Source organism: Nycticebus coucang, chromosome 7 (assembly GCF_027406575.1).
Source record: "Nycticebus coucang isolate mNycCou1 chromosome 7, mNycCou1.pri, whole genome shotgun sequence".
In the NCBI taxonomy this organism is placed as follows: Eukaryota; Metazoa; Chordata; class Mammalia; order Primates; family Lorisidae; genus Nycticebus; species Nycticebus coucang.
In genome coordinates, this window is record NC_069786.1 from 49,876,860 (window position 1) to 49,895,452 (window position 18,593).

The window sequence follows — 18,593 nt, forward strand, 5'->3', positions numbered from 1 at the left end:
GTGGATTAGACACTGGTATCAGTCCATAGCTTCCCAGGGGGAATCCTGTCACAGTCAAAGGTGACCATAGTAATCCTGAGCATGAGATATGTAGCATTTTTTCTACATACAATTTTTCTTAATTATACAACCTTATATTTGTAGTTATTATTTTTTTGCTTTGAGTTAACACATTTTGTAATATAATCTCAAACACTACTTGGGTTAATAAAATGTGACAACCAATTCATAATAGTCTTTCAGGTATATATATTTTTTTCTTATTAACTCATAATTTTAAAACATAATTAGATTTCCTTATAGGCTTTGCAAAAAAGAATGCTGAGTAAATATAGACTAGATCACTGCAATTTAATAAAATATTAAAATTATTGGTATGATTTTTTTCTTAATGATACCAACTAATACTTTGGGGCTAAATTTTGCTGTCTATATATCTATATCTATGTTATAATGCTAATATAAAATACCTACATATTTAAGTAAGGTCAAGACACTTTTAGTAAGTATAAATAGTAATAAAATATAGAGACATATTTCTAAAGCACACACATACATTAACGTATGATAGAGTAAAAGAGAGAAAAAGAACAAGAGAGCAAATTAGAAAAGAAAAGGCATGTATAAGAGATAGTAGTTCAACTATTTAGAGACTGTATATTGGCAGTAGATGCTATTCTAGGAGCTCAATCCAAATACACATATTGACAAGTAAATGTATTTGTGTTTACTGCTATTTCATTGATTTAATTAAAAACTTGCTAATGGAAGAATTTCAAATGATACTTAGAAAGAATTACATTTTTTATAGAACTTTTTTTCTCTAATGAGATCAATTTATATTTTGTGAGTGACTAATATTTTGGGTTAGATCTGGAAAATGCAATAGCTGTTTCTCAAAATGTTTTCAATTCGGACATGGTCTCAAATTCCAGAGAGGGGCAAATAAATTTGGAAAGTGCCATCTACTTTGAATATTTACAATGTACTTTAGTAAAAGTTCTTAGTCCCATAATAAAGACACCTTTTCAATTTTGTTTTACTCATTATTTCATTTAAAACATGAATAGATAATAAATGTTTAAAGACTATATTTTACCTAATTTAAGTTACCATCAATTGAAAGATCACCATGATACATATAATATACCAACTAGAAAAAAAAATGTTCACAGTTGAATTATAAGGCAAAACTTGCTTTTCAGCTAGAATTATTTTATCTCTATTATAGAAATTCTTTTAGACATAACTAATTCAGACACAGCTTTTGGATCATAGGCCATTCTTACACATACATAAAAATAAAAAGTGAGCAAAATAATTTGATCAAGCAAATGTACGTTTAGAGACTTTTTTGAATCACTTTTCAATGAGAATTTACTGATGTGTATGCATCTTCCATTAGCCGTTTCTCTTAGTGCCATCAAGATAATTGACAATGGAAGCTTTCTTAAAATAATGATCCATTATTATCCCTGGGATATTCTTTCAAGTCACTGAAACCATTTAGCAAATTTTTATCTTGGTACTTCCTTGATTTTACCCAGAGGCATTAAAGAAAGGTTTTTCAGTTAACAATCAGGATGCATTTAAATGCCCATTAATTTAAATAGCCATTAATTAACTACTGAAACTGCTATTGAGTAATGATTCCACAGAGGAGAAAACACATTTGCACATGCTAAAGCAGTGAAAACTACAATACAGTGGCTCTCTCTCCAACAGCAGTTGTAAGATGCTATTGACTATAAAATATGTCACTATTTCACAGAGGTTACAACAAGATACTGTCATAGAGCTAAAAAGCAGTTATACCCAACATTCTGCAGAACTAGTGATGGATAGGACATGGTAAGTTAAGGACTTTATGAAAATATTTTGATTGTTCCATCAATTGCATGCTGAACTCTCCTGGCTTGAATTTAATTGTAAAATCAATAGAATAACCTTCAATTATATAATATATCATTACTGATTATTTATTTTTATAAATTCATGATTGTTCCAGATCTTGGATGATATAGATATGTCAGAACAGGAAGAATTTACCATGTAAATCCTATCCTTTAAGGGAGGATACTTACCATGTTTTGTTCCCATAGAAATACTTTCAAACTTTCTCCATTTTTATGACCCCATTCCATAGGATGGGCAAGAACATGGATTTCAATATTACACAGAAATGAACAACTAGGAATCCTACTTATGTCTACTAGATTCTAACTATATTTAAAAAGTTATTTAGACACTTGGATATTGAAGGTCCAGTTCCCAGAACCCGGATGACCTGACTTGATTACTGGGCTGAACTAGAAATTTCAACTGAGGCACGACTGGAATCGAAAGTGAAAGTGGGTGGAAACTGAAAATAAAACTGGAGCAATACAGGCAGCTTGAAGAGAAAGCAAAAGTAACCTGCTTGAGTTTCAGTGTAAAAAAGAGAAATTTTATTTAAGACCAAATAGAAAGCTTAACGCACTTCCAAAGAGAGTTGGAAGTGGGTCCCTCTCCTAAATGAGAAGTGAGAGAGACAGAGAAGCAAAGGCAGCAGAGATATCAATACCTCTCCCTTTCTGTTGAATTGGTCGCAACTCTTTCATTGGCCGCTCTGCACCTCCCGGCATTACTGCCCTTTTCAACTGTCATTGATTATTGTCCTTTTCTATTGGTCTTTGGTTACCTACGTTAGCTCATATCCACATTCTATCTATAGGGGACTATTAAATAAGTTAAAACTAATTCGTAAAGTAAAATTCCAGAGAAGCATTAGAAACAAAATTACAGAAGCACAGATATATCCCAAGTGCCTAGACCACAATAAATATCTGTTGACTTGATTTTAGCTTGGCTTCTGCTGTCTTTGTATTTTTCTCTTTTTTTTTCTCCCTCTTTCACTTCCCAGAGTATTGATATCTCTGCTACCTTTGCTTCTCTGTCTCTCTCACTTCTCATTTAGGAGAGGGACCCACTTCCAACTCTCTTTGGAAGTGCGTTAAGCTTTCTATTTGGTCTTAAATAAAATGGGAAGTGAAAGAGGGAGGCTTTTCCCACAAAAGCCTTCTTTTGTATTGGTGTTATTATCTCAGGTATTCTCTATATTATAGGTCCAGAAGCTGTAGCCTTAACTCATCTTTACAGCTACCAATTCCAGAGGAAATAGAGTTTCAACTTCCAAATTCTCCGAGTATACTTTTATTAAGGTGACTGATACACATGTCCATTCCTGAATCAATGATTATGTTCTGGGTTGTATGTAAAGTTAAGAAATGGAATCCTCTGATTGTGTTGGGTGCCACTCAAAAGCTTCCCTGAGCAACAGCATCCCCCCAGAGCTTGCTAGAGATACAGACCTACAGCCCTATCCCAGACCAGCTGAATCAGAATTAACATTGCACCAAGATTCTCTGGTAAAATGTGCCTCCAAATGGAACTGGACATTGAAGGAAGCCAGTCCTATTCTAACCAAACTAAAAATGAGGCAGGAATGGTTGACCAAAGAAAACTTAAGTCCTTTCAACAGAAGGCAGAATGCATGCGGGCATGCAAAATAATAGATATTAAATGCAATATATAATAGGTGTTAAGCAATTATTTTTTGTTAATCATTGTATTAGGACTTTTCTAGATGTTATTTATTTAGTATTCACCATATCCTATAAGATATTATCAGGTAGAAAATCTTAAGCTGCAAGAGATAAAATTATTCATCCAAAGTTTTTGTTTGAGAAGGCAATGAGCAAATTAATCTGTAATGTGATATTAGATAGAGCTATAGAAAAAATGCCATAGAGAAAAATTAAGCGCATTAGAGTAATAGAGTGTGACTCAGGATGATGGAAGGAAAGGATCAATTAAGATGGGAAGGTCAGTGTAAACCTGAAGAAGTACAGTTTGAGCAAGACTTGGGTCAAGTGGAGGACAACTCCTGAATTTCCAGGTAATACCATTCCAGACAGAAAGAAAGACACATACACAGCTCTTTGAATTGTGGATGAGCTTGGCATGTTTGAAAAAAAAGAAAAAAAATCAAAGAAAGGTAAAAAGCCAATGTGGCTAGAATGAAGTTGAGTGTATATGACTTCAGAGATAACCAAGAGCCATTTCATGAAAGTTCTTCAGGCAATTGTTAAGGGATGCTCAATGGAAAATCACTGAAAGCTTTTGAACAGGGGAGTGACAGAATCTGATTTATATTTTGAATATAAAGCCTAAGGAAAAGGCAACTGTAAATAAAGGATAAGTGAAGAAATGTAAGATGTTGTTGAACTAGTGAGTAGGTTATTGCAATGCTCTTCTAGGCAAGAGATAAGTGAAAGTAGAACCAGGGTGGTAGTAGAAGAGACTGAAAATGTACTGTGAAATATAGAGCCAACAGGAATGGCTGATGTGTAAGGTAAAGAGAATCACTGTAATGTTTTGGCACTGAGAAAATCAATGAACATGTGTATTTGTACTAGTTACTGGAATGGTGAATTTAGAGAAGTAGTAGAATCAAATTTGGATTTGTCAAATATGAAATGCCTATTGCTGAACCTAGTAAAAATTGTTAAGCAAACAATTTGATAAACTACTCTGGAGAGACGTAAGTTGGAGATAAGAGTTTGGGAAATAGGTGAGATATCATACAGGCACAACTAATTTCCCACCATCTTGTAACTGCCCCTACTAGAATACAAGGCATCCTCTGTCCCTGTAGTAAAGGAAAAGAGAACTTTTATACTTGTTCTTCTGTTTTTAAAACCAGATGTAACACCCCACCAAGGTTGATTGGTCAGGACCAGTCAGATGTCTGCTCCTGCCTACATGTAGGCTATCTGGGAAATGTGGGAGAGTATTGAAAGTGTTTCAGAGCACAGATTGCTGTCTCTCACGCAATATCTCACTTCTTCTTTTTTTTTTCCAAATTAATATGAGGGTACAGTTTTTAGGTTACATTGTTCTCACTTCCAGAGTAAAGTTCCATTTGTAAAAGAGCCCCTCACCCAGAGGGCATGTTATACGCCCTCATAATGTGCACATTAGGTGATATCCGACCTCATACCCTCCTTCCTTCTGCCAGACATTCTCCTCTTCCCCTCCCACTTCCCTATACACCCAAACTGGACTATATTAGTGTTTTGTTGTTGTTATGAGCATGTAATTGTTTATATATCGATTTTATATTAGTATGGAGTACATTGGATATTTATTTTTCCATTCTTTTGATACTTTACTAAGAAGAATGAGACTTTACATCTTTTACATTTACCTGGATAAAGTTGAGTCAATATCTCACTTCTAAGTAAGAAAAGATGGATTCAGAGGGGAAAAGCCATTCTTCCAAAATATTGAGATAAGCCCACAGTATTTTTATGCATTTCTACATGTACCTTAACATAACTGTCTAGGACTGGGATAAAGCTACAAATTGCAATGGAAATGCCAAAGGCTTTCTTAAAGGTGTTAGGGTAAGAAGGATTTAGCTTTTCTCAGTAATAGATATCATTCTCTACCAAGGACCCTTTTCTAAATCCATAGTGAGCAATTGATGTTTTCTCTGATCTGGTGCAAAATGAAGTGCAAATGAAACTTCAAACCTTCCTTCCAGTCAGAAAAGTATTTTCAAAAACCTACTAGGACTTTATCTTTTATAGCAGAGGTAGACAATATGGTCTATGAGCAAAACCCAGTTTACTGTCTGTTTCTTAATGACTCCAGATTTTAAATTGTTGGGGGGAAATGTCAACAGAATAGAATTTCATAATTTGAACATGATATAAAATCCAAATTTTGGTGTTCGTAAACAAATTTTATTGGAGAACCAAAAAAATTTTTATTCTAGGAAAAAGTTCTGGAGTTAGGACTACCACCAAATGGTTATGGAATGAAAAGGGAGAATGCTAGTATTAAATAATTTACTTAATTTATATTCGCCCACCTCAAAAATAAAACTACAACATTAAATTTGACTGTTGAATTAAGTCCTCTAAATGAACAGTATTTTTTGTCTTCTAAAATCAATTACATATCTCTATATGATTTAGAGGAAAACAAGTTATGACAATTAAGTCCACAAACTTATCACTGTGCACTTAAGTTGGCAGCACTGTACAAACAATTCAGTAAAGTTTTATAACCTGGTATATCAATGTCTCACAGCTGTGTTTGTTTCTATGTATGGCAGTGTCTTGCTGAGTGGCATTTATTTATTTTTATTTTTTATTGTTAAATCATAGCTATGTACATTAGTGCAATCAAGGGGTATTGTTGCATGTTTATGTGTGCTGTCACGAAAGTGTCAGAGCTTAAATTAGAGCAATGAACAAAACATTTATAAATTTCTTGTTAAACGTGGGAAATATAAGAATGAAATTAGGGACATATTAGTCCAAATTTATGAGGATAATGCCATGAAGAAAACAGCAGTACAGAAATGGACTAATTATTTTTCTGAGGTAGGAGAAAATGTCACTGATGAAGAGAGGTTAGGACAGCCAGTAATGAGCAGAACTAATGAAAATATCACAAAAACTCAGTGAATTGTGCTTCAAAATCATCAGCTGACTGTAAGAAGCATAGCAGACCAAGTGATCATCAATAGAGAAACAGTTAGAAAATCTTGGTCAATAACTCATGGCTCTTGCATCATGACAATGCACCAGCTCACACAGCACTGTATGGAAGGTAGTTTTTAGCCAGTAAACAAATAAATGTATTAAAACACTCTCCCTACTAACTTGATCAGGCATCCAACAACTTTTTTCTTTACATGAATTTAAAGAAATATTGAAAGGAAGACATTTTGATGATTCAGGACATAACATGATGACAGCTTTGATGGCCATTCTAGAAAAAAAATTCCAAAATTGCTTTGAAGGGTGGAGTATGCCCTAGAATCAGTGCATAGCTTCCCAAGGGGAGGTTGCCATAGTGATACTCAGCAATGTGGTATGTTGCACTTTTTCTAGGATGAGCTCACAAACTTTATTGTCAGACCTCTTACATATTAGATAATTTAAATTTTCATAGTATTTAACATAATGAGAAATTCTTTCAATAATCTATTTTGTAAATGCAAAATTGTTTTTGAGCCTCTTCTTTTGAAGGGTGCATTCCAGTTTGGAAGTTCTGGATAGAATAATTTTGAAAGAAAATATTTATCTGTTTAAAAAGCCCCCAAACCTTGATGTTTTCTGTTCAAACACCAGTTAGGAAAATCAATATTTTACTTTGGAAGGAAATGATTTGGTTGCTTAACCATCATCAGAATGCTTTCTAACAACATTATGGCATGGAATTTTAAAAAAAAAAAATTCTGAAGAGGCAGTGAGTGTTGCTTTTCGAGAGTGTTGCTGCTTTTGAAAATAATAGTCCAATAGTGGCCTTAGTTACAGACATTTATATTTTCTGAACACTTGCTCTTAGTTTATGGAACAATTGATTGGCTTTGCTGCTTAATTAGGATACTAGCTCATTATTTTATGTATCATTGAATATTGAAATCTTTTCAAAATAATCTAAAGAAATAATAGTGCTCTTGTTACAGTTAGTCATTTCCATCAAATGTCATTTTTAATATTGATAATTATGAGCAAATCAAATCACCATGCTGTTTTTATATAAAAAATTAGTAACATTATTATTTTTATTTCCCAAGTAGAAAGCATTCTTTTATAATTTTCAATGGAAATATTCCCTTACATTTCAAATATTCTGCTATTATATGAAATAAAATTAAGAAATTTCAATATGTATATGTGAATATATTTCTGTTCATCTGCTAATATTAATTTCTTTATGTTTATTTGTGTATTAACTTTTCTGAGGACTTTAGGTGGCTTGTAATACTGTATTTTAAAAATGTGGGAAAAAAGAATAAAGAAAAAATCCAGTTTATTATGTTAAACCTGGATAGAATAGAAATTCAAGAAGAAGGGAACATTGGAACACATCTGTTTAGTCCATTGTGAGACTCATAGAAATTCTCATAAAATCTACAGGTGGTGAATAAATGACTTTACAGTGAAAATGTAAGCATAGTCAAAAACATTGGAGCTTTAGGAATTTTTTATTAAAGATAAACAGTCACATTATTACATAGCTTAGTTAAGTTTGATTATGAATGCTAAATTAATACCAATTCACATTTAATTATTCAATCTAAGAAGTATAAGTACTTGGTGATAAATATTTGCATTTGAAAAGTCATAACCAATAAAAGAACTGTTATTTATACCTATTTAATGTACTAATTGGATGGTAGTGGGAAAACCAGTATAGTGTATGCTGCATATGCAATTGAATTTAGTGAAATTATAATTATAAAGAAAAAACTGATAGCAAAGTAAACAGAGGGAAACAGTGCTGAACGAAAATAGCACAAACTGATTTGTGTTTCTCTGAAAAATTCCAGGTGTTGTCAAAGTGGATTATGGAGATGTGTCAGTCAGAAAAACACTAAGAGAAAATCTGAAGTGTAAGCCCTTTTCTTGGTACCTAGAAAACATCTATCCGGACTCCCAGATCCCAAGACGTTATTATTCACTTGGTGAGGTATGAATTATTTATTTTGGTTAAGTTATAAATATATTTTGCAAATGGAGCTATTTCTAAAGAGCTCAATATTTTTCATGTTATGAATAAAATGCTGTAAGTGTTTTTAAATAAATCTATTTTAAATGACTTCTCATATTTCAAGGACTACAAAGGTCTTCATCATAGGGAGTTGTAAAAGTAAGGAAAAAGTTTAAAGATTCAACAAGCATTTTTTTGTTTTCTTCTGACAGTTCTAAAACTTTTGGTCGTATGAACCTTATACTCTTAAAAGTTATTATGAATTCCAAGACCTTTTGTGTGTATGGGTTATAATTATTACTATTCACCATATCGAAACTAAAACTGGAAGCTTTAAAACCTATTTATTTAATAATTAAAATAATATAGTAACCAATTATATGTTAATCTAAATAATATTTAAAAAAATAAATACAATTGGAGGAGAGCAAGATGGCGGCCAAGTAACAGCTTCCTTGCATCTGGGAACCGTGAGTCTGGGGAGGTAGGACTCTGGGCATCTCTGGCTGGTGGGATCTGCCTATCATCACCCCTGTGAGGATACAGGGAGTCAGCGAGAGACTTCTGGATCCCAAGAGGAGGACTAAAACAGTGGAAAACCAGCAAGTGGTCACGTGTGTTCAATCAGTCTAAACCCACCCGCAACTGTAAGTTCAGTAGCAGCAAGACTGCAAACCGGAAAGGCCTTACCTGTGAACTGTTTTGGTGTCTTTGGATTTGGCACTCAGTTGAACTGCCTTGGGGAGAGCCTGAGTGGGAGTGCGGAGAACTTTGGCTGTTGTCTAGGGCCCCAGTCTGAGCTGCTGAGCCAGACAGAGCTAATAGTGTTTGGCTGTGGGCCACAAGGAGCCATTGTGAGTGATCTGTCCCGGCAAGCTCCGCCATCAGGGTCCCAGAGCCGGAAACGGGTGGGAGCTGGTAACCTAGTGACTGAGTAGGCTAAGGGTGGAGTCTGAGCCGCCTTGCAGCCCTAACCCTCCGGGGCAGAGTGAGACCAGTTCAGGACACTAGGTAAGTGGATAGCCACTTCAGCACTGATTCCAGCGATGAGCACTTTCCTGAGAAAGCTTCTACTCAGCAAGTTTACAAGCTCAAAGTGCCATTTAAGTGGGCTGAAGAGAGATTTAGGGTGTCTACCTACTGGGGTTTGGGAAATCAGCAGCCTCCAGTCGTATCAGAACTGTGATTAACATCTTATACCCCAGAAGACGACATGTTGCACAGACAATATTCAACAACATATACACACTGCTTTGTTTTAGGTTGTGTTTTTTTTTTTTTCTTGGTTGTTTTTTTGTTTATTTTGATGTTGTTCATGTTGCTTTGTTTTTTAATTTCAACCTTTTCTGTACAGATCTTTTTTCTTTCTCAATTTTTCTAGTTTAATTATAATTTCCCATTGCTGCCTTTTTCAATAACTAGAACTTCATTTTTGCTAGGGTTTCTACCGCTATTATTTGGTTTTTCACCCAATTTTATCCCGTAAAGTTTTCTGTTTGCTTGTTTTGGTTTGATTTATAGCATTTTTGACTTTCCTGTCTACTTAGTGGAGGTGGGGTACTGTGCCTGATCAGGTTAGCAAAGAGCTGCTGACCTCAAGGGAACAACCCAACTGGGCACCCCCAGAAGGTGGGTTTTTTTTTAAGTTGTGTCAAAGTACCCTACTGTACACCTATATTGCTCTGTCTCCTTCTTTCTGTGCCTCTCTTCTTTTTGTAAATATTCCTTTTACCCACCCCCTCTCCTTTCTCAATCTTTTTTTTTCTTTTCACTTGGTCCTCCTTTCTTTCATCCCTTTCTTGCTCTTCAACCTTCTCACCCTTCTGCTCCTGTACTAAAAGGACTCATCAAACCCTTAGTCCACAGGCACAGCAAGTTAAAGAGCAAGAGGAAGTGAAAGGAAAATTAGGGCCAGGAAACAGATAAAAGAAATCACTCATGAGGAAGAATCAGCAGAAAAGTCCAGGCAACAAGAAGAACCAGTCCAGAACAACCCCGCCAAGGGACCATGAGGTACCTACTGCAGAGGATTCTACCTATAGAGAAGTGTTAGGAATTACAGAAAGGGAATTTAGAATACACATGATGAAAAAAATGAAAGAAATGATGGAAACAATGAAGAAAACTGCTAATAAAGTGGAAAATAACTAAAAGGAAATCCAAAAACAGAATCAAATAAGAGATGAACGATATGAAGAATATAGAAAGGATATAGCAGAGCTGAAGGAACTGAAACAGTCAATTAGGGAACTTAAAGATGCAATGGAAAGTATCAGCAACAGGTTAGACCATGCAGAAGAAAGAATTTCAGAGGTAGAAGACAAAGTCCTTGAGATAACTCAGATAGTAACAGAGGTAGAAAAGAAGAGAGAGAAAGCAGAACGTTCACTGTCAGAATTATGGGACTGTATGAAGCATTCCAACATACGAGTTATAGGAATCCCAGAAGGGGAAGAAGAATGCCCCAGAGGAATGGAAGCCATACTAGAGAATATTATAAAAGAAAATTTCCCAAATATCACCAAAGATTCTGACACACTGCTTTCAGAGGGATATTGGACCCCAGGTTGCCTCAACTCTAACAAGCTTCTCCAAGACACATTGCAATGAACCTGTCCAAAGTCAAGACAAAAGAAAAGATTCTGCAAGCTGCCAGGAGTAAGCGCCAGTTGACCTACGGGGGCAAATCCATCAGAGTGACTGCAGACTTCTCTAATGAAACTTTCCAAGCAAGAAGACAATGGTCATCTACCTTCAATCTACTTAAACAGAACAATATCCAGCCCAGAATTCTCTACCCTGCTAAGCTAAGCTTAAAAATTGACAGAGAAATCAAAACATTTATGGATATACAAACATTGAGGAAATTTTCCACAACAAGACCAACTCTACAGGGAATACTTCAACCTGTTCTGTACACTGACCACCACAATGGATCAGCAGCAAAGTAAGAACTCAGAAATTAAAGGACAGAACCTAACTTCCACACTGATGCAAAAGATAAAACTAAGCAATGGACTCTCACAAAATAAGATGAATAGAATACTACCACACTTATCAATAATCTCAATAAATGTTAATGGCTTGAATTCCCCACTGAAGAGACATAGATTGGCTGACTGGATTAAAAAACACAAGCCACCCATCTGCTGTCTGCAAGAAACACACCTGGCTTCAAAAGACAAATTAAAGCTCCAAGTTGAGGGTTGGAAGACAATTTTTCAGGTAAATGGAATTCAGAAGGAAAGAGGAGTTGCAATCTTATTTTCACATTCATGTGGATTTAAAGCAACTAAAGTCAAAAAAGACAAAGATAGTCACTTTATATTGGTCATGGGAAAAATACAACAAGAAGATGTTTCAATTCTAAATATTTATGCACCCAATTTAAATGCATCCAGATTCTTGAAACAGACCTTACTCAGTCTGAGCAATATGATATCTGATAATACGATAATAACAGGGGACTTTAAAACTCCTCTTACAGAGCTGGATAGATCCTCTAAACAGAAATTAAACAAAGATATAAGAGAATTAAATGAGACCCTAGAACAACTGTGCTTGATAGATGCATATAGAACACTCCATCCCAAAGATAAAGAATATACATTCTTCTCATCACCCCATGGAACATTCTCTAAAATTGATCATATCCTGGGACACAAAACAAATATCAACAGAATCAAAAGAATTGAAATTTTACCTTGTATCTTCTCAAACCATAAGGCACTAAAGGTGGAACTCAACTCTAACAAAAACACTCAACCCCACACAAAGGCATGGAAATTAAACAATCTTCTGTTGAATAACAGATGAGTGCTGGAAGAAATAAAAAAGGAAATCATCAACTTCCTTGAGCATAACAACAATGAAGACACAAGCTACTAAAACCTGTGGGATACTGCAAAAGCAGTTTTAAGAGGAAAATTCATCGCTTTAGATGCCTACATTCGAAAAACAGAAAGAGAGAGCATCAACAATCTCACAAGCCATCTTATGGAATTGGAAAAAGAAAAACAATCTGAGGCTAAACTCAGTAGAAGAAAAGAAATATCCAAAATCAAATCAGAGATCAATGAAATGGAAAACAAAAGAATCATTCAGAAAATTAATTAAAGGAGGAGTTGGTTTTTTGAAAAAATAAATAAAATAGATAAACCATTGGCCAGACTAATGAGAATTAGAATATTAAAATCTCTAATAACCTCAATCAGAAATGATAAAGGGGAAATAACAACTGATCCCACAGAGATACAAGAGATCATCTCTGAATACTACCAGAAACTCTATGCCCAGAAATTCGACAATGTGAAGGAAATGGATCAATATTTGGAATCACACCCTCTCCCTATACTTACCCAGGAAGAAATAGAGCTCCTGAACAGACCACTTTCAAGCACTGAGATCAAAGAAACAATAAAAAATCTTCCAACCAAAAAAATGCCCTGGTCCAGATGGCTTCACACCAGAATTCTATCAAACCTTCAAGGAAGAGCTTATTCCTGTACTGCAGAAATTATTCCAAAAAATTGAGGAAGAAGGAATCTTCCCCAACACATTCTATGAAGCAAACATCACCCTGATACCAAAACCAAGAAAAGACCCAACCAAAAAGGAGAATTTCAGACCAATCTCACTCATGAATATAGATGCAAAAATTCTCAACAAAATCCTAGCCAATAGATTACAGCTTATCATCAAAAAAGTCATTCATCATGATCAAGTAGGCTTCATCCCAGGGATGCAAGGCTGGTTTAACATATGCAAGTTCATAAACATTATCCACCATATTAACAGAGGCAAAATTAAAGATCACATGATCCTCTCAATAGATGCAGAAAAAGCATTTGATAAAATCCAGCATCCTTTTCTAATTAGAACACTGAAAAGTATAGGCATAGGTAGCACATTTCTAAAACTGATTAAAGCTAATATTTTACTGAATGGAGTAAAACTGAAAGCTTTTCCTCTTAGAACTGGAACCAGACAAGGTTGTCCTCTGTCACCTTTATTATTCAACGTAGTGCTGGAAGTTCTAGCCAATACAATTAGGCAAGACAAGGAAATAAAGGGAATCCAAATGGGAGCAGAGGAGGTCAAACTCTCCCTCTTTGCTGACGACATGATCTTATACTTAGAGAACCCCAAAGACTCAACCACAAGACTCCTAGAAGTCATCAAAAAATACAGTAATGTTTCAGGATATAAAATCAATGTCCACAAGTCAGTAGCCTTTGTATACACCAATAACAGTCAAGATGAGAAGCTAATTAAGGACACAACTCCCTTCACCATAGTTTCAGAGAAAATGAAATACCTAGGAATATACCTAATGAAGGAGGTGAAGGACCTCTATAAAGAAAATTATGAAATCCTCAGAAAGGAAATAGCAGAGGATATTAACAAATGGAAGAACATACCATGCTCATGGATGGGAAGAATCAACATTGTTAAAATGTCTATACTTCCCAAAGCAATCTACCTATTCAATGCCATTCCTATCAAAATACCAACATCGTACTTTCAAGATTTGGAGAAAATGATTCTGCGTTTTGTATGAAACCAGAAAAAAACCCGTATAGCTAAGGCAGTTCTTAGTAATAAAAATAAAGCTGGGGTATCAGCATACCAGATTTTAGTCTGTATTACAAAGCCATAGTGGTCAAGACAGCATGGTACTGGCACAAAAACTGAGACATAGACATTTGGAATCGAATTGAAAAGCAAGAAATGAAACTAACATCTTACAACCACCTAATCTTCGATAAACCAAACAAGAACATACCTTGGGGGAAAGACTCCCTATTCAATAAATGGTGTTGGGAGAACTGGATGTCTACATGTAAAAGATTGAAACTGGACCCACACCTTTCCCCACTCACAAAAATTGATTCGAGATGGATAAAGGATTTAAATTTAAGGCATGAAGCAATAAAAATCCTCCAAGAAAGCATAGGAAAAACACTGGAAGATATTGGCCTGGGGAAAGACTTCATGAAGAAGACTGCCATGGCAATTGCAACAACAAAAATAAACAAATGGGACTTCATTAAACTGAAAAGCTTCTGTACAGCTAAGGAGACAATAACCAAAGCAAAGAGACAACCTACACAATGAGAAAGGATATTTGCATATTTTCAATCAGATCCTAGTTATCAGATCCTGATATCTAGGATCTACAGAGAACTCAAATTAATCCACGTGAAAAAAGCCAACAATCACATATATCAATGGGCAAGAGACATGAATAGAACCTTCTCTAAAGATGACAGATGAATGGCTAAGAAACACATGAAAAAATGTTCATCATCTCTATATATTAGAGCAATGCAAATCAAAACAACCCTGAGATATCATGTAACCCCAGTGAGAATGGCCCACATCTCAAAATCTCAAAACTGCAGATGCTGGCATGGATGTGGAGAGAAGGGAACACTTTTACACTGCTGGTGGGACTGCAAACTAGTACAACTTTTCTGGAAGGAACTACGGAGAAACCTCAAAGCACTCAAGCTAGACCTCCCATTTGATCCTGTAATCCCATTACTGGGCATCTACCCAGAAGGAAAAAAATCCTTTTATCATAAGGACACTTGTACTAGACTGTTTATTGCAGCTCAATTTACCATTGCCAAAATGTGGAAACAGCCTAAATGCCCACCAACTCAGGAATGGATTAACAAGCTGTGGTATATGTATACCATGGAATACTATTCAGCCATTAAAAAAAATGGAGACTTTACATCTTTCGTATTAACCTGGATGGACGTGGAAGACATTATTCTTAGTAAAGCATCACAAAAATGGAGAAGCATGAATCCTATGTACTCAATCTTGATATGAGGACAATTAAGGTTATGGGGGGGGAAGCAGAAAGAGGGAAGGAGGGAGGGGGTGGGGCCTTGGTGTGTGTCACACTTTATGGGGGCAAGACATGATTGCAAGAGGGACTTTACCTAACAATTGCAATCAGTGTAACTGGCTTATTGTACCCTCAATGAATCCCCAACAATAAAAAAAAAAAAAAAAAAAAAAGACTTAAAAGATACACAAAAAAAAAAAAAAGAAAAACTCTTTGTACACTCAAGAGAGAAAATGAGAGTGAAACTCTAAGTAACATCTTAATATTATTATGAAAGTGATATTGACTTCATGGACCCTCCAACAACCATTGATCTGTACCATTGTTTTTAAAAATCTCTATATTATTTACACATACAAACCTGCTTTATTATAATGTGTATATATATATTTTTGTATATATATATATATGTTATTGTATATATATTGTTATTTGTTATTGCTCAAAATAACTTTTCATTTATGAATTATATCCTCCCTATTGGCAATTTCCCACTTAATAGAGATTAGGTTTCAGTATCAAAATTAACAATATTGATTATTTGGAACATTTTTAACAACAATAATATAATACACTTGGAAAGTAATTATAAATTAAATGTGTTCTTAGGTTTAAAATGCCACTTTTGTAGGTCATAATAGTAGAATATCTGAAAAATTATATGGTCATTCTAATACTTTGGAATTCTTTCTTACTGATCCATAACTTTATAAACATGCCTAGCTTATAATTCACTAGAAAACAATGAAGAAACAAAATCAAAGTGAATGGAGACTGAGATGAATTGTTTTTACAGCTTATGTCACATCTCTATACCCTCATGGCTAAATCTCTACTTCCTCATCAGCCTTGTACATATGTATTTCTCTCTGCAACTTTCAATTCACATATGTTTTATCTTAATCAGAATAATGTAGTGAAAAGGTTCATGTGTAACTAACTTTCCACTTTCTAGATGTGTGGTTTTAGTTAGAACAGTGAAGTGCCTCAGAGTTTTGGTTTTTTGAGTTTGTGTTGTTGTTCCTTTTTATTGGACAGGTCTTGTTCCTGTTATTTTCAAATATATCATACCCTCATATTAGCACTAATCTCACAGGGATTTATATTCAATGGACAGAATTTATGAGAAGCTTTTTAAACTAGAACACTCTTTTTGCATGCTAGTTATGATAAACCACTGAAGATCTCTAAGAAAATGTCTAATACTCTAGCTTCCCATGGAGAAATGTATTCGAACATTTACGAACCTGACCATCCCCTCAGAAGAAAGGAGTTTTTCTGTTGTTGTGACAAAGTTCTTCCCCTGCTGTTGTCAATGAACCCAAATAAAATGATTAGTAAACCTCAATTCATTTTTCTAAAAGGAAGTGTGGCCAGGGGCTATAACAAGACAGAGATGAGCAAAGGGATTTTTTGAAAATTCTCTCGGGCTGGTGAGGTAGCACCTGAGAAAGACTCAGAGCTGTGAAACAGAATTAGTTACTTACTTCCAAGTTAAAAATCCAATTGTATGCTGTTCTGCACTACATCAAAGCACCCCCATTGAATGCCTAAAATAAATGTAAAATGTCATATGGGCAAATTCCTTTCTTCAAACTACTGATTTTGCATTAGGTATCTTGTATAATGGAGTGAATGACCATATTTTAATTTATAGAAATATTTTATAAAATATTTTAAAGAGAAGGATTGAACCTTTTAGCATACACAGAAGAGACAGTATGGAAAAATCCTAGGTCCTGTAGTCAGGGTGAGGAAGGTACAATTCTAGTCTTACAGCCTCGGACTTGAGTGGCATTTAAGTATCCTGTGGTACCTCTATCATCAAATGAAGATAATAATAAAGGGTTATAGTGATGACTGAAGACATACAGCCTCTAATACAATGCCTGACAGGAAGTAGCAGCCCACCAATAGTTATAGTTATTATAATTATTATAGCTACCATTTACTGATTTCCTGCTATGCCAAAAGTTGTTCTAAGGGCTTTATTCAAATTATATATAGTATTATACAAAAAGCACAACTCCATGACTTTGGTTTTATTATACTCAATAAGAACAGTGACATGCAGAAAGTTTATGTGATTGGCCTGTGGGTCACATAGCTAGATAACTATTTAAGTCAGGATACAAACACATGCTAATCTGATAGTAAAGCTCATTTTTCTTATGACTGAAATAATAAAATATGTTCTTTTACTATATTCATTCACAATACTTTTGTTAAACAAGAACTTGAAGCCAGGTATGGTGGCACATAAGTGGGTAGTCCCAGTGACTGAGGACGCTGAGGTGGGAGGACTGCTTGAGTCTAAGAATTCTAGGCCATCTTGGGCAAGCAGAAAAACTTCATCTCTATTTTTAAGAAAAGAAAAAAGCTTGAGCAGCTATTGGGATGGCTACAGCATAATATCTTAGATTGGGTAATTTATAAATAATACAAATTATTTCACACAATTCTGGAGGCTAAGAAGTCTAAGATCAAGGTGCTAAAAGTTTCAGTGTCCACAGCCTTGTTGCTGCCTACATGTCTGAAAAGGCAAATGCTGTGTCCTCACATAGAGGAAAGAGCAAGACAACTGCCTTCAACTTTTTGTATAAGAACATGAATGTCATTCATAAGGTTGGAGTTCTCACGCCCTAATTGCTTTCCCCAAATCACCTCTTGAATCTTCAGATCCAGATCCATAGTATTTAACCATTAGGCCACTGGCTTCTTAGGTTTCAACAGGAATTTTGAAGGAATGCATTCAGACCAAAGCAAGCATGTCACATGCTAAGACTGGAAAATCAAGTAAGGAAAGACCTTTAATGTTAAGTCCTTCCACCAAAAAGGAGAGTGGGAAGTATGGTAAGAGGGAATCAAATAAGTAAAGAAATTCAGTAGAAATGAAAGGTTTCCTAATATGGGTTATATGTCTTATTATGAATTACTGTTTTAAAAACCCAAGAAATTAAAAAATAATTGTGCTATATTAGGTTCTGTGCTTTCTGAAGTATCAATGTTTTCCACTTAAACCTAGCCATAAAGAAATACAATCCAGAACCTGTTTCCGTGGAAACTGTAGAAGAAATTCACCAAGCACTACTCTCCAATCAATTTTTCATGGCCATGTGTACCCACCCAATTTAAGGTGGACATTTTGATAATGAGTTAGGGCAACAGTTAACTGCCT

The 18,593-nt window shown here is 35.0% G+C and overlaps 1 protein-coding gene across 1 annotated transcript in view; it reads left to right on the forward strand.

Annotated features, from left to right (window-relative positions):
• Nucleotides 1–18,593, forward strand: part of GALNT13 (polypeptide N-acetylgalactosaminyltransferase 13) — a 558,341-nt gene that overhangs the window by 487,370 nt on the left and 52,378 nt on the right. Inside the window, exon 10 of the mRNA XM_053598099.1 lies at nucleotides 8,393–8,532. Coding sequence (XP_053454074.1) covers nucleotides 8,393–8,532 — 140 coding nt within the window. The remainder of the gene's footprint in view (nucleotides 1–8,392; nucleotides 8,533–18,593) is intronic.